The sequence below is a fragment of the Talpa europaea genome (genome assembly GCF_964194135.1).
Source record: "Talpa europaea genome assembly, chromosome: 5".
In the NCBI taxonomy this organism is placed as follows: domain Eukaryota; kingdom Metazoa; phylum Chordata; class Mammalia; order Eulipotyphla; family Talpidae; genus Talpa; species Talpa europaea.
Window position 1 is genome coordinate 72,648,683 of NC_140071.1, and position 16,850 is coordinate 72,665,532.

Genomic DNA, 16,850 nt, shown 5'->3' on the forward strand with positions numbered 1-16,850 from the left:
TATCATATCTAACATGTAATACATTTAGTAGTTTAAAACATTTAACAAATATAAAAAATAATATACCAAATAACATGACACTCAATTTTACCTAATATTGACTATTAGGTAATTAAGAACTTAAAAAATAAGAGATTGATTTACTAAGAAACTAAAACTAGAATCAATTTTTTTTTACTCTTTTTTTAATTTTATATATATTTTACATCATTTTTGTACAATGTATGCTTTCTCCTCTCAGGTGTAGTCCCCGTGAAATTCCCACCACCAGTTCACCTGTGTCCCATCACCATAGTCCTTTGTGCTCTTCCCACCCCTGTTTTGATCCTTCTCCCTCTTCCTCCTTGCAGAATGTCTCTGATTTATAGTTGCCTCTTGATTTTGATTTTTCATTATAATTACTTTTTTCCCCCCAATCCCTTATTTATTTCCTCTACATTCCTCCTATAAGTGAAACCATCTGTTATTTTTCTTTTTTCGTTTGGCTTATATCACTGAGCATAATCCCTTCCAGCTTCATCCATGTTGCTGTGAATGGCATGAGTTTATCTTTTTTGATTGCTGAGTAATATTCCATTGTGTATATATATCACATCTTCTTGATCCAGTCATCTATTTTTGGGCATTTGGGTTGCTTCCTTAGTTTACCTATTGTAAAAAGTGCTGTGATAGGTCCTCCCCGGTGGCGCAGCAGTTGAGTGCTGGGTTGCGAAGGATGCCTGCAACCTCTGCAGCACCGGTTCGATCCCCAGCCGCCGGGCGAGGGTCTCACACGGCGCGCAGACCTCTCCTGCCGCCCGCTGCTCCCCTCAGCAGTGTACTTCGGTCCTTCTGCCTGTTCTGCTCCCTGCTCTGGCTCTGGTGAATTCTCTCACCCGCCCGCACTTCTGACTATACCCAGTGCTTGTATAAATAAATAAATAAATCTTTAAAAAAAAAAAAGTGCTGTGATAAACATAGGGGTGCAGGCGTCCTTTTTTTTTTTTAAATATTTATTTATTTTTATACAAGAGCTGGGGTACTGGCCAGAGGCACAGGAGGGTGAGAGGATTCACCAGAGACAGAGTGGGGAGCAGGTCAGATGACAGAAATACACTGCTGAGGGGAGCAGCAGGCATGACAGGAGAGGTCTGCCACACCACATGGGATTCTCACCAGCCAGCAGGGATCGAAACAGCACTGCAAAGGCACAGCTTCACAGTGCGGTGCTCAACCTGCTGTGCCACCAGGGAGGCCTGCAGGTGTCCTTTTGAATTAATGTTTTTGTGTCCTTTGGGTAGATCCCTAGGAGTGGAATTGCTGGATCATATGGAAGCTCCATTTTCAGTAGTTTGAGGAACCTACACAAAGCTTTCCATTGTGGTTGCACCAGTTTGCATTCCCACCAGCAGTGTAGGAGAGTTCCTTTTTCTCCACATCTTCGCCAACATTTGTTATTGCTAGTTTTTTTTTAATATGTGCTATTCTCACTGGTGTAAGGTAGTTCTCATTGTGGTTTTGATTTGCATTTCCCTGATAACAAGAGATATTGAACATTTTTCACATGCCTATTGGCCAATTTCATTTCCTTTTAGGAGAAGTGTCTTTTCAGCTCTTCTGTCCATTTTTTGACTGGATTGTGTATTTTGTTTTTGTTGAGTCTCTTCAACTCTTTGTAGATCTTTGTGATCAGTCCTTTATCATTGGTGTTGTGTGCAGAAATTTTCTCCCAATCAGTGCGGTGTCTCTTTGTTTTGTTTAATGTCTCTTTTGCTGTACAAAAGTGCTTTAATTTGATGTAGTCCCAGCTGTTCTTTTCCTTAACTATCTTTGCTTTAGGTGGTGTGTCTTTAAAGATGTTACTGAGATGCATGTCATGTAGTGTTTTGCCTGTATTTTCTTCTATATGTTTTACAGTTTCAGTTCTAATGTCTAGCTCTTTAATCCATTCTGAGTTGGTTTTTGTGCATGGTGTGAGGTAGTAGCCAAGCTTCATTCTTTTGCATGTAGCGACCCAGTTTTCTCAGCACCATTTATTGAACAAACAGTCCTTGTCCCATTGCATATTCTTTGCTCCTTTGTCAAAGATTAGTTGTCTATATTTTTGTGGCTTTATTTCTAGGCTTTGTATTTAATTCCCCTGGTCTGTGTGTCTGTTTTTATTCCAGTACCATATTGTTTTAATTATTATGGCTTTGCAGTATAGTTTGAAATCTGGGAGTGTAATACTGCCATTCCCCTCCTTTTTAGCCAGGAGCACCTTGGCTATTTGAAGTTTTTTTGTGCTCCAGAAGAATTTCATCAATATTTGTTCTATTGCTTTGAAGACTAAAACTACAATCAATTATATGGTGATGGATATAATTGGACTTTTAGTGGTGAACTTACTGTAGCATATACACATGTTGATTTATAATGATGCACACCTGAAATTTATATGATGTTATAATGCAATGTTACTTCAATAAAAAATATTTTTTAAAAAAGGAATTAAAACTAGTAACCTGGAGACAGCAGATATGGGGGAGAGTTGTATTTTCTGTGTCTTTGAAATATTTTGTCATCATTTCAATTATTTAACTTTTCTTCTGTCATGACAAGCTAAGTGATGTAGTTCATTGGGATGTAAGCATTTCATAGCTTACTGAAATGCATTCTAAGTTAAGCATTTTTGGTACCATATTAATCTTACAGACTCAAAAGTGATTCCTGATTAATAAGTATTTCAATACCTTCATTCATGTCATAATATATAAAAATGTAAATTTCCTACCTTAAAATGAAGTATATATTTATATTTATGTATTATACACACACACACACAAAGTGAAGGGAAATCATAAGACAGATGACAAATCCAAAAAGCTCATTTAGAATTTTCTAAGTATTCATTCCTGTGTCCTATATCCTAAAAGATATACTTTAAAGGGAGTTTCTAATAGGAAATAAGAATGTATGATTTAATCTTTACTTTGATATAATTTTTCTCAAGATAAAAAGGAAATGAAGAAAGTAAATACAATTATTAACTATCAATATAAACCAAAAGTTGACTTGCTTTATTTTTCTCCACTAAGTAGTCGGTTGGGTGCAAGGGACAGACAGTGAAGTGAAATGAAATGACCAATGGAGCCCTGTCTACTAATCTACCCCAGATTACCAGGGATAGATTCACTCCAAGCACAAGTACCCATCACACAATGACACTGTACTTAAGTCTTGGGGACAAAACAATGATTCTCAAAGACCAAAAGCTCATAGTCAAAAAGTGTTCCCTTCCTAATTATTGTACACTTGTGCTTGGGGAGATCTTATCAAGGAGAACCATGGAGGCAGTTATGGGAAACTGAAATGGAAAATCTCAATGGAAACACAATAAAGTGGAAATGAATTTAATATTTGAACATTGTTAAAATTATACCACTACTTAAGAGCATATATACCACTCTACCCAAACAGAAGAAAACCATTAGCAAAAACATATATTTACCTTTTTTTGTTCTTGCAGTAATGCTGAATTAAGATGTTGATATAAGTTAAGACAGGAACAAAAAAAAAGCAGAAATTTAAACAAAAGAAAACACTACCTGGAAAGTTTTTCCTTAATAGTTCAAAAGTTCAATAACATAGAATAAGAGAACTGTAATTATGATAAGTCAATTTTCTTTCCTCTTTTTATGTTCAAAGTTACCATCCTTAAGCATTCTGTGAAAAGTGACACATATTATCCCCTCTCTTATACATGAGAAAATTTAGTTTTAAAAAAAGTTAAACTATTTGTCCAAGGGTTAATATAACTACTACTTATCATCTGCTTCCAATTACTCACATCAGAGTACATACTTTCTGTACTGCCTCAGTTCATATATAACTAGCCACTACAATTCAAACTAGCCAAATGACATAAAATTATTATATGCCTTTAAGGCATTGGCTATACCACTAAAACCAAATGTATTCATCAACAGAATTTTAAGTTTATATTACAAGATGGACAGTGCATCAAAAAAATCAGTTAATAAAAATCTTATAATGGAGAAAAGCTTTGAGATATACTGTTAGTAAGCCAAAATATAAAGAATATGAACCATCATGTTTTTATAATCCTTTTTTGATATAGCAGACACATAATATGACCATCCATAGAACCCACTATGCATGGGACTGGTTTGGCTCTATTTATGTACAGTGTGATGTAGGAATTCCTGATAGCTTCAAAGAATTTTATATTACCTCTACTTAGGTGTCTGCCCCTGCAGGAAAAAAATTATACATTTTAAGACATAAATACTAGTTTGTTTCCACACTAATAAATAAAAGATTTTCATCTTCATAGAAAAAAAGAAGGTAAGAAAATACGAGCACTCTGAAAGTAACACTTCTTTTTTATTATAGAGTAATTGCATTCAAAGCAAGCGAGAGGATCCACAGAACAATAGACTAAAAACAAAAATGGAACAGAAAATAAAACTGATTTGTTTATTACAGTTCATCTCATGCCCAACACTTCTCCCCCACTCAAAAAAAAGGATATTAGCTAGTGGCAAATATGATTTCTAAGATGATTATACAAGAGGAAAGAAAGAATAAATAAAGTTCCTTTGTTCTTTAACAGAGACTTCATATAATATAAATTGATGGATTTAGTGAAATGTATAACATAAAATAAGCTAAATTCATGGGCAAACATTTTAAAATGAGTCTTTAAAACATTTCTTATGAAGAGTGAATTATACAGACAAATCTTTGACTCAGTGGTCAAAGATTTTGATGTTCAATTACAATGACCTTATTTACCAACTACCTGCCATTTTAGTGTTGTTGTTGTTGTTGCTTTATAATGCAAAATAGAAGATTCAGCCATAGTCAAATTGAAATATTGAACTGTTGACCAGGCCCAGGCCAGGGAGTCAGGCAGTCCCATGCCTGTGCCTGTCTTTGCTTAACATATGACCTCAGCAACTTGATCTCTAAGACCTCTCCTCCCTAATTTTCTAACTCAAAACTGAATGCATTCAACGATTTGATAGAGAGATGGCTTAAAAAGATGAATTCTGGGCCTCCCCGGTGGTGCAGCAGTTTGATCGCAGTGCATGACGCTGTCCGCAGCTTCTGCAGCACGGGTTCAATTCACGGCTGGCCAGGGAGATACCCACATGGCATGGCAGACCTCTCCTGTCTCACCTGCCGCTCCCCTCAGCAGTGTATTACAGTCCCTCTGCCTGTTCTGCTCCCCCCTCTGTGAATCCTCTCACCCTCTCACACCTCTGACTTGAAACCCAGCTTTTGTATAAATAAATAAATTAAAAAAAAAAAGATGAATTCCTCATGCAATAAAATAGTAGATGCACATCCTACTGGGGAAAATTGTTGTTTATAAAATTGATCACTCTGTAAATAGGCTAGTTATGTCAACTATAATATCATAGTTGTCAACTATAATATCATATAATATCATATATCAACTATAATAAAATCTGAGCTCAAGTACCTTCACAAACTTGACTGGAACAACATAAGCCAATCTTTCCAGGCAACAGATGATGATCAAAACGTAGGCAGCAGGCTAGAGTTCCCCCTGACATGTTAGCGATCCCATGACTAGATCCTATAGCCATGTGACTGAAAGGGGTAAAGAGAAACTTTCTTCCCAGAAGTCAGAATAATGAAAAAGTGATAGAATGAAGTCAGGGAAGATTTCTATAGCCTCTACTTACATTTCAACTACTACATAAAGTCATCTCATTAGCAATTTTTGAAAGTGTTTTTAAATTTTGATATAAATTCATTTCCTCAAAATTTCTTAATTGGTATGTTATCAATAGCCACTTACTTTAAATGGGATATGAGGAGATTAAGTTGAAAAATGAGTCCTCATTCAAAGTAAGTGTTGACTAATGATAAAGGACTGATCACAAAAATCTGCAAAGAGCTGATGAGACTCAACAACAACAAAGAAAATAACCCTGTCAAAAAATGGGCAGAAGAAACTTCTCTGAAGAGGAAATGCAAATGGCCAACAGGCATATGAAAAAATGTTCAACATCACTTGTAATCAGGGAAATGCAAATCAAAACTACCATGAGATACCATCTCACACCAGTGAGAATGGCATATATTAAAAAAACTAGCGACAACAAATGTTGGCGAGGTTGTGGAGAAAAGGGAACTCTCTTGCACTGCTGGTGGGAGTGCAAACTAGTCCAACCACTATGGAAAGCTGTGTGGAGATTTCTGGACCTACTAAACATAGAGCTTCCATATGATCCAGCAATTCCACTCCTAGATATTTACCCAAAGGACACAGAAACATCAATTCCAAAGAACACCTGCACCCCTATGTTTATAGCAGCACTGTTTACAATAGCTAAGCTTTGGAAACAACCTAAATGCCCAAAAATAGATGACTGGATCAAGAAGATGTGGTACATATACACTATGGAATATTACTCAGCAATCAAAAAAGATAAAACACATGCAATTTGCAGCAACATGGATGGCGCTGGAAGGGATCCTGCTCAGCGAAATAAGCCAGAAAGAAAAAGAAAAATACTGGATGGTCTCACTCATAGCAGGAATCCAGGAAACTTAAATAAGGGACCAGGAAAATGAATAACTATAAGAAAGTGAAAATCAAAATCAACAAACAACTATGAACCAGATACACTCTATGGGGGGTGGGGGCTGGGGAGGGGAGGGATTGGGGTCAATATAAGGGGGTTGCAATTGTATGGGGAATATAAAAATAAAATTTATATTAAAAAAACAAAGTAAGTGTTGAAAAGAGAAGAACTCAGGACAGAGGGGAGATGAAGGCAGCTCCAAAGACAATGGACTCAATCTTCAGGGTCTTAGAAAAGACAAAAATAAAAGTTCATTCAAGTTCATAGGAAAGACTCCAGAATAGAGTTCTAGGAATGTGATCCCCCTATCAACTATTTTAGGGTCCAGAAACTCAGATGATGAATAAATAACTTAAATCATTCATCTTTTTGCTCCTCAAAACTATTTATGTCACAGGCAAGAGGGAAATAAAAGTTATCAAATTATCTACAAAAATAGTCACAAGTTGTTAGATGGCTATTTTATTACCTTTTCAATTTTTCTCCACAACTTCAACTTAAAATAGGCTAGCAATATTAGCAGTAATACTAAGTGAAAACATAACCAAAAAAAGCTGACAAAAGTAAAGTGCTTAAATGTATAGGATTTCAGTGTTGCTTAAGGCAAATTAACAGAATTCAGGTTATATTTTTGATCCAGATGCACTGATGGCTAGAAGATGACATCTTTACATTACTGAGAAGGTAAAATGTGGGTGTGCATTGTTCTGCTCTTAAGCACTGTAACAAAGAACATACAGTTGCAGAGAGAAAGGCTAATGTAACAGGAACATAAGCAACTTATAGGGAATCTACCCGTTTTCAAATTCTCAGAAATAAAAGAGAAAAAATGTAATTACAAGTTTTCAAAAAAAAAAAAAAAACCCCACAAGAAAATGAATCCCCCTCACAAAATCCAAACACAATCTAAGAAGAGAACCACAAAAACCCTCTAGTACGAAGAGAAGCCTGGCTCTGCTTCTCTCTACTTCAGGTCACTTGCTTCTGTGAAACAAAAAGTGGTTTACATGGCAACTTTCTCACACTCTCCTCTGGTAATGAACTCTGTTTAGGAGTCTTCCATTGTAAATCATAAACAAGTATGTTATTAAATAAGTTCCAATCCTTTTAAACCCATATTTCCTCACTTCATTGGCTGGATATCATTTGCTAAGATGTTACAGCTTTTCCTATGTAGTTAACTGTATTAAACTCTTGTAGTTATTTGACAGTGTTTTTCCAAATTTGTCCCCACACTCCCTTTTTGATATGATGTCATAGGGACTATCCCCTAACATTCTCCCCTTTAGATTCATTGTCTGATGACATGGAACTAAAGGAATACAGCATTCCCTTAGGAAACCCAATTCAGGGTGTCATCTTCAGAAGGGTATACCAGAGCAAGTCCCAGCAAATAACTATTTACATTGCTACTGTCATGAATCAAAGCTACATGAACAGATAATAAGAAATTATTAGTAACATATTCTAACTCATTTTCACAAAATGTGATCAAGGCCCATGAGTACAGATGTATGATTTGAGATGGCAGTACTTTATATGATAAAGAAAAAACACACTGCAATAAAGGCATTAAAGAAAAAGCTAATACCGACATTGTGATTTTTCAGTACACATATAGTCATGGCCTATATCTGTGAGACACTCCAAAAGCCACAGAAGAAACAGTAAGGCACACAGGTTATAAACATGTGTCAGACTTCGTAGGTTTAAATACCATCTTCACCATCTGCCAGTTAGAAGACCTTGATCAAGTTTGCTTTCCCTGTTTCCTCATTTGTAAAATGGGAACAATCACAGTACTTAAGTGGAGGGCTGTTATGAGGATTAAACAAGCTGTATTTGGAAGGAACTTTTATAGACAAACAGGTCTGTTACATGTTAAAATGTTGCATCAGTGTTCAGCAGTCATGCAAGGAGAGAAAAGCAGTAACATTGTTTGAACTAGTAGCAAAATTTAAAATGAGCTGAAGAGGTCCATAAATGATCAAATGACAGATCACTTTAGTGGGCCTGGGATTACGCAAGTGTTAACAAACACCAGACACCAAATGCAAGACTCTAAACATATTTAATCTGCTTGAACCTGATGGTAAAATATTCCTAAATGTGCTGTCACATTCTTGTGTAGTAGCTGAGGGTTCCAGACCATGTCTAACCTGTGCCACAGGAAGCATACACTACCTCTCTGTGTCCCTGGATCATCTGAAAATTAAAGGAATCATGTCTGATCTCTAAGGTTCAGCTCTAAGAGTCCCAGGAAAGTGCCAGCCTGATCCTTAGGAAAATATTAAAGGAAGAGAAAAATCAACCTTTCCACAGAATTTAAAACAAAAAGTGACTTTGTCAGACAAAAAAAAAAAAAAAAAAAAAAAAAAAACAGAAAAAAACCACAAAAAACCATTCCTCTTTTCCTTTTTTCCACAGAGCAAAAATAAAAATAGAAACAAAGTCATTAAACTTTCCCTCATAATCCCATTAGAGCAAAGGAGCTGGCACAGGACCAGTGGCCCCATTCAGGGGCCACTAAAAGTGGTCTCTGGCAGGAGTCTTTGCAGCACAAAGTGCAGTGCAGCACACGTTCTCGAGGGGACCCCGAGGAAGGCTGAACCAGAAACAAGTTTCAGCGCTGTGTATATGATTCTATTTATATTAAATATCTAGGATAGGCAAACCTATAGAAATAGAAAATAGATTTGTGGTTTCCGGTGACTGGGATGTAAGAGAAATGGAGAGTAACTGCTAATAGAAATAACATTTCTTTCCGGGGTGATGAAAATATTTTGGAATTAGATAGTGGTGAGGGCTGCACACTTTATGAGTTGTATACTTTGAAAATGTTGCATATTAAAAGGGTGGTGAGCCGGTCTATCTTATAATAGAGGTTCCTAGTATTATCCAGTGGTTTTCCTTCTCCTGTCAGGAACAGAGGAAAGTAAGGGATTAAATAATTCTGCCACAGCACTTAATATTGAAAAGGCTGGAATCAGATTTCAAGTTGCCTATATAGAGTGGCCAAATGTCTGGAAACAAAGGTAGAGGACTAAGGCTGTGCTCTCAAAGAAACAACATACACAGAAAGTGAGAGTAAGCCAGAAGAAGGGGGTTGCTGGTCCATGAGCAGTGGCAAGCCTCAGCTGCGCATTCCAACTTACCCAGACCTGACCTAGAGCCCCACCCACAGATTTCCCAAGGTGGCAACTCAAATTAGGAAGCCAAATGAGGTTCTCCAAATTTTATAAGATCCCTTTACACACAATCTGTGGGCTCCTCTCTATAATGGCCCAGGAAAAGGAAACAGCAGGAGCATAAGTTTTCAGTTTTCAGGAGAAACAGTAAGGGATCAGCAATAGTTGGCAGGATTGTTGATTACTTCCAGGAGGCACAGCAGTCAGGATGACCTTAAAATGCAAATTATCTCATGTTACACCTATTAAAACTCTTTCAAGCATTCAGAAAACATGCAAACTCCTGACAACCACCTAGTATAAAATGCACATTGTGTACTGGCTCCAGCCCTACCCACTGGCACCTTCCTTTTCATCCTCTTGCAACCACTTCCTTCTCAGAGAACAGACCCCAGTTCCTCCACCAGCCTGGGTACCTGCTGCCCCAAGGCCTGGCACACTCCACTCCCTCTGCTGGGCCCTTTCTCATTCCTCACATCTTAACTGTGAGAGTATGGCAGATAACTATCTGAGGAGGGTCCTTCCAGTTACTCTCTACACAGCGCTCTGTCAATTTTCTGTAGAGGATTCACCACACTGTCGCTACTTTACCCTTTCTTGCAGTTCACCCCGGTAGATGGTTCTTTCAGGAAAATGGAGAACATGTCTGCCTTAGCCCCTGGTGTGTCTAAAGTGTCGCCACTGTACCTGGCACATGATTGGCATTTGACTGTTGCGGAATTGATGAACTTTGGTTGGGGAACATCAGGAGAATTACAATAGGCAAGGAAAACAAAGTGAAGATAATCATAGATCACACTCAAAGTGACTCTGACTTAGGTGCTATTGATACTGCTATTTTCAAGAGCTTTCTTTTGACAATGATACACATTGGTTAAGCAATGAACAGACTTGAGACTAATGTAACACTGATTGCCTGACTGTTTACTAACTAGGGTTTTACTCGCACATAATTCCACATCTTGAATCTCCTTCACAAAGTAAAGGCCAAGTAGGCCTCTGGATTAGTCCCAGGTTCAACAGGACATTTCCCCTTCCCTTTCACCCCACCTTCGAGGAAAAGCACAGGGTACTGCTTTTACCATACACCAGGGGTTCTCAACATTGCTCATTAAATCCTTTTAGACTAGTAAAAAAATCAAGGAAGTTAAAAAATTCCCACCCCCAGGCTGTACCACTTAAGAATTTCTGGGGGCTGGAGCCAGGCATTTGTATTTTTTAAAGTTCCTCAAATAATTCCAATGGATAGCCAAGGCTGGGAACAACTATTTGGGGGAAAAGCCACATACTTGTAGAGACCATTTAATTCATCTAATTTCCTTATCATCATAGATTCATATTTACTTTAAAGGTAAAAGAGTTGGATCTATCAAAAAGGAGTATACTGGGGCCTCCCTGGTGGTGCAAGGGGTTAAGTCACCGCACTATCTGCAGCCACTGCACTGCAGCACGAGTTAATACCAGGCCAGGGAGCTACCCACATAGCACAGCAGACCTCTCCTGTCTCACTGCCTGCTCCCCTCCGCAGTGTATTTCAGTGGATCTGCCAGTTCTGCTTCCCACTCTATCTCTGATGAATCCTCTTACCCCTATACCTCTGGCCTGTATGCCACTATTGTACGCATAAATAAATCTTAAAAAAAAGGGAGAATACTTTGAATTAAATACCAACCCAAAGATATTCATAAACTATTTCTTGAGTTTTTGCTTAAATTGTGAAATTCCTTTGATTAGATTTTTAATTTTTTTTCCAACTCATATTAAGGTATACTTCAAATGTCACTTTACCACAGATATTTAAATAGAAAAGAAATGTGTACACTTGAATAGAATAATTCTAATATATGTAAAGCCAACTTACCTGAACTACTCAGAAATATGACAATTTTACAGAATTCCTTGCAATAGAGAGGAACATTTAGTTTCTTTTAAGTAAAAAGAGGCATAATATAAAATTGACTGTCTACAAACAAATGATAAAGCCAAAAATGACTGGCTTGAAATTACCTCAAAATACAACTAAAGAAATAGTCCCTGATAGAATTAATCCACTTCAGGTTAAGGAAAAGTAATTCTGGCTTCATCTCAATTATATCCACTCCTATACATATATGGATCTACATATCCCACTTAGAAACAGATGTCTAACTTTCTAAAGTCCATGCCAATGAATAGCCACACCATCAGAGAAGGTTATGGAAAAACATAAAAAATAAGATTATGTACAAAATGACACTGATGTGGAAGTGATGTTTTTTTCATACTATTTGGTATTTTAGAAAATCCACATTTCTTGCTAGTTCATTGTAACTCAAGCAGCTATGCAGTTATTAATGTGCCACATAAGATTTATTCTAACTGTAATCAATAACATCTAAAGCACAAATCTGAGAAAGACTTTGCATGTTTTGGTTTTTTTTGGTTAAAGAACACTTTTTTATTTACATATATACATATATGTATATGCTACTTATTATACATGTACACACACATATGTGGAAAGGTAATATATTTGCACACTAAACCCTCACTTAGCTTTTTCCTTCTAACTCTTCTCCTTTTATAGCCAAGTTCATTGAAAATGTCTTCTTTCTCAGTGAACACAGCATATATTGCTTTGAATTAATGTAAAAGAATATCTTTAAATACGGTGATATGCAAGCCATTTTGAATCAGGTTTGCTTACTAACTTTCTATAGACAGCAGACAGCACATGACATTTTATGGAAAACTGCTATTCATGTACCTTTTTCGCTGATGGACAAGACAAACCAGTTTTTCTAGCCTTCCTTTGGCATCATTTAGTATACATATAAAATCTGAATGGTATGTTCTTGGAGAGGGTAAAAGCACTTCTCAACTGTAAGACAGAGTGCCTCCAAATTCGTAAGCAAGCAATGTATGTAGGCAGACTTTCTGAGTGTCACTGTGTGTCTGCACAAGACTATACAGTTACTACTACTTGTGTAATTTCCACTTCATTGTTCAAATCAGAACTAACATCTTTTAAAATGTTACTTCCCCTTCTAGTCATATATTAAATTCTAGCCCAGCCCATGATAGAAACAAGGTATAATAATGTGTTATCTGTGTTTTAGCTGAACAGCTGAAAATCTTTTCTTTCTTAATTTTTGTCCCTAGGGTTGAGGAAAATTGCAGAGATCAATTCAATGACAGTAAAACCCACCAGCTTTCTTAGGAAGAACTGTAGAGTAAAACAAAATTCATTTGTGGGAAAGAATGATTCCTATGTCAATCTATCTAAAAGTTAAATTGTGGAATACCTGTCAAATAATCACACTGTAGAGTAAAAACAACTTCAACTAGTAATTTGGATAAAAATCTGATGATTCATCTTTAATTAATTTAATTATATAAATTAATTATTTATAAAACCAAGATCACATTAGTTATATAGAGATACTTATATCCCTATATAAGGGATGCACTTTATAAAGTTTATTTTTATACTAGGGTAAGCATTCCTATTTGCCTGTAACAATTGGCAAAGCTTTTTAAATTCAAGAAGGTAAAATTCTCCCTAGCTTAATTAACATAATTAACATAAATAAAAAATAACATAATTAACATAAATTCAAAATTAAGGAAGTCCTAACCGTTGGGATTTTACCGTCTCTGAACATCTGTAAGTTGAAATATACATAAGAATAATTATTAAGAAGAAATCGGGGCCTCCCTGATGGCGTAGCGGTTGAGCGCTGGGTTGCGAAGCTGCCCGCGGCCTCTGCAGCGCCGGTTCGATCCCCGGCTGCTCCCCGGCCACCAGAGGAGGGTCCCACATGGCGCGCAGACCTCTCCTGCCGCCCGCTGCTCCCCTCAGCAGTGTACTTCGGTCCTTCTGCCTGCTCTGCTCCCCGCCCTGGCTCTGGTGAATTCTCTCACCCTCCCGCGCTTCTGACTGTACCCAGTGCTTGTGTAAGTAAAATAAATAAATCTTAAAAAAAAAAAAAATAGCCTTTCTAGTTGAAAAAAAAAGAAGAAGAAGAAACGTCTCTCTCAGCCCCTAGGGATCTCCCTGGCAGTACAGGCAGGTTGTCTGTATTGTGACACTTTTCATTGTGCTTGGGTTGGAATGTAGACAGCAAGCCAGTATAATGTGATGAAATATACATTTCGACGAATCATCAGGCATCAAATTAAGCTCTAAAATGTGTAACCCTAAGCAGTCGGTTACTCCAGTGCTTTGCCATCTCTCCCAGGAAAGTGGCGCTACCCTGCCCCTGGGCACCCCCGCGTCCCGGGGCAGTGAGTGGACGTGAAGGGGCGGCTGCGGGAAAGCCACTTACGAGATGTAGGCTGGGTAGCCAAATCCGATCAGGTTGCAGAGGAGAGAAGCGCCATAACCGAACACCAGGTACAGGGCCACCAGCCCGACGACACCTGCAGACCCGAACAGAGGAGTGAGTCGCCGGCCCCGAGCCGCTCAGCCCCGCGGCCTCCCCACCCCCGCGACGCTGGGCCTGGCGTTCAGGAACAACAACGCACAGCGAGGCTGGGCCCGCGCCCCCCCGTCCTTCCCTTAAGTCTCGGGGCGCCCGGCGCCCCCCGCCCCGGGGCCCTCGCGCCACTCCCCCCGCCCGCAGCGGCCCCGCCCGGACCCGCCCGCCGCGGGCACCGACACGTCAGCGCCCCGCGGCCCCGCGCCCGGCTCCGCCCGCCACCCGGCCCGGGGCGCAGGCCGGCCACGCCCTAGCCTGGCCGCCGGGCGAGACCGCCGGCCCCCGGCCTCTCTCGGCCAGCAGCCCGGCCCCGGGGGAGGCCTCGCGGCCGCGCGTCCCCGACGCCCCCTCCCGGGCCCCGTCCCCGCCCGCGCCCCAGCAGCGGAGCGGCAGCGGTCCCCGAGCCCGCGGCGCCCCCCGGACCCGGCACCCACCGAGCGCGATGTAGCTGCGGTTCACGCCGGTCTTGGCCTCGAGCTTGGCCAGGAGGTCGGTCATGCGGTTCTTCTCGTGCAGGAACTGGTCAAACCTCTGCCTCATGGCCGCAGACATGGCGGGGACCGTCGCGCCGCCCGGGGCTGCTGCTGGTGCCGGTGGCCGCGAGCCGGGGTGCCGGGGGCGGGAAGCGGGCGGGGCGGCGGCGGGCGGGGCGGCCGCTCGGCCACGTCCTCGCGGCGCCCGCCCTCCCGCACCTCGCCACGCCCGGGCGGGGCCCCTCGGAGGCGGCCGGCGCTGCAGCCGCGCCCGGGCTGCTGACCGCGCGGCGGAGCGGGGCGCGACGGGCGTCCGGACTCGCAGCTCCAGTCCCAGCGCAGAATGTGGCGGGCGTGGGGGGCGCCCCCGCGGGGCGAGGAGACGGGCTTCTTAAAACTAGCAAGGCGTTTCAAATCAATCTGAAAATTGAAATGTTCCACCATCCTGGAAGAACCTTTGGTTACTGACCTAATTTTTCCTTCGTTGCCAGACTCGGCATCGTTTTTCTCACCTATTGATGTTAGGTTTTTTTTTTTTGTTTTTTTTTTTTTTTAAGACTGCTGAAGACACATGCTTTCTTTGGGGGGACATCCTCTTCACGGAAATTTTGCACTACCTAACTTTTCAAGGCGGACTGGAATTCACTTGATGTCTGATGTGGTGATAATATTTCTAACCCCCTTCAGCTCTAGCTTACAGACAAAATCATCGCGAAGATGGTCTTTCCAGCTTTGGAGCACGACCTCATTTGACCAGAAAGTCGTGCCCCTGCTCTTCCTCCACCTGAACTTCATCTCTTATTCTCTCTCACCCATGTTATTCCAGGAGACTCCTTTTGAAATGATTCTTTCTAGCTCAAATGTTCCATCCAGAGCTGAGTCATTAATTATTACAGCAGTTACTGACCCTGACCTCTACATACTCTGTCCTACACAATCCCTTCTGCTCTTTCAAAAGAATTTAACTACTATTGTGCCTTCCATTTCAGCAAAAGATTGCTTGCACACTCTTTTTTCATTTTATGCTGATTCTACATTCCTCCTTTCTTCCCCAGAGTTTCTTAGCTCAGTTCTATAAGCTGTCTGCCACACCCCTTCCACAACCACCATCAAGCAGCCAAATCAATGAACACATTAATCCAAATTAAAAATGAATGGAATCGTGGAGCTAGTCCCCCAACTGGACTTTCCATTTCTGTCTTTGCGCCTACCGTCAGTTCTCAATGTGACAATCATTTGTACCATTTTAAAATTGTGCGTTCAGTGATCTTTTAACTCTTAGCTTTGCAGTGGTGTCACATCTGCCTAAAGATTGGCATCAAGAGTGCCTAAAGACAGAAGAGCTAAAAAGACATGTCTCCAGAAGAAATGCGAATGACCAACAGGCATATGAAAAAATGTTCAACATCGCTTATGTCAGGGAAATGCAAATCAAAACTACAGGGAGATAGCACCTCACACTTACTAAAAAAACAAACAGCAAATGCTGGCAAGGATGTAGAAAAAAGTAACCCTCTTACACTTCTGGTGGTAATGAAAACTGGTCCAGCCCCTTTTATGGAGCTGACTTTTATGGAAAGCTGTGTGGAGGGTTCTCGATTACTAAAAATGGATCTACCATGTGATCCAGCAATTCTACTCCTAGGAATCTACCCAAAGGACACAAAAACATTAACATAAAACCTGCTCTCCTATGTTTATTGCAGCACTATTTACAATATCTAAGATATGGAAAAAACCTAAATGCCCCCAAAACAGATGAATGGATCAAGAAGTAGTATATATACACAGTGGGATACAACTCAGTGATCAAAAATTATAAATTCATGCCTTTGCAGCAACATGAATGGAGCTAGAAGGGATTATGCTAAGTGAAATAAGTAGAAGGAAAAAGATAAATATCAGGTGGTTTCATTCATATGCGGACTATGGAGAAACCAAACAAGGATCAGGAAAAAAACAAAACTTGCAAGCTGACCATAGATCTGAGGAGAGGGAGGAGAGGGGTTTAATCAGGGGAGAGAAGAACACAAGGGCATATGATAATGGATCACGGGTGCTGTGGTTGTGGAAGAACTATGAGTATTGCACCTGAGGGGAGAAATCAAATACTGTCCAAAATTAATA

General features: G+C 40.1%; 1 protein-coding gene across 1 annotated transcript in view; it reads right to left on the reverse strand.

Annotated features, from left to right (window-relative positions):
• Window positions 1-15,651, reverse strand: part of REEP5 (receptor accessory protein 5) — a gene marked incomplete at its 3' end in the record, with an annotated part of 49,561 nt that extends 33,910 nt beyond the window's left edge. The window contains exons 1-2 of the mRNA XM_084234016.1: window positions 14,685-15,651; window positions 14,098-14,191 (exon numbers count right to left, since the gene is read on the reverse strand). Coding sequence (XP_084090142.1) covers window positions 14,098-14,191; window positions 14,685-14,802 — 212 coding nt within the window. The 5' untranslated portion in view covers window positions 14,803-15,651. The remainder of the gene's footprint in view (window positions 1-14,097; window positions 14,192-14,684) is intronic.
• Window positions 15,652-16,850: the final 1,199 nt, after the last annotated feature.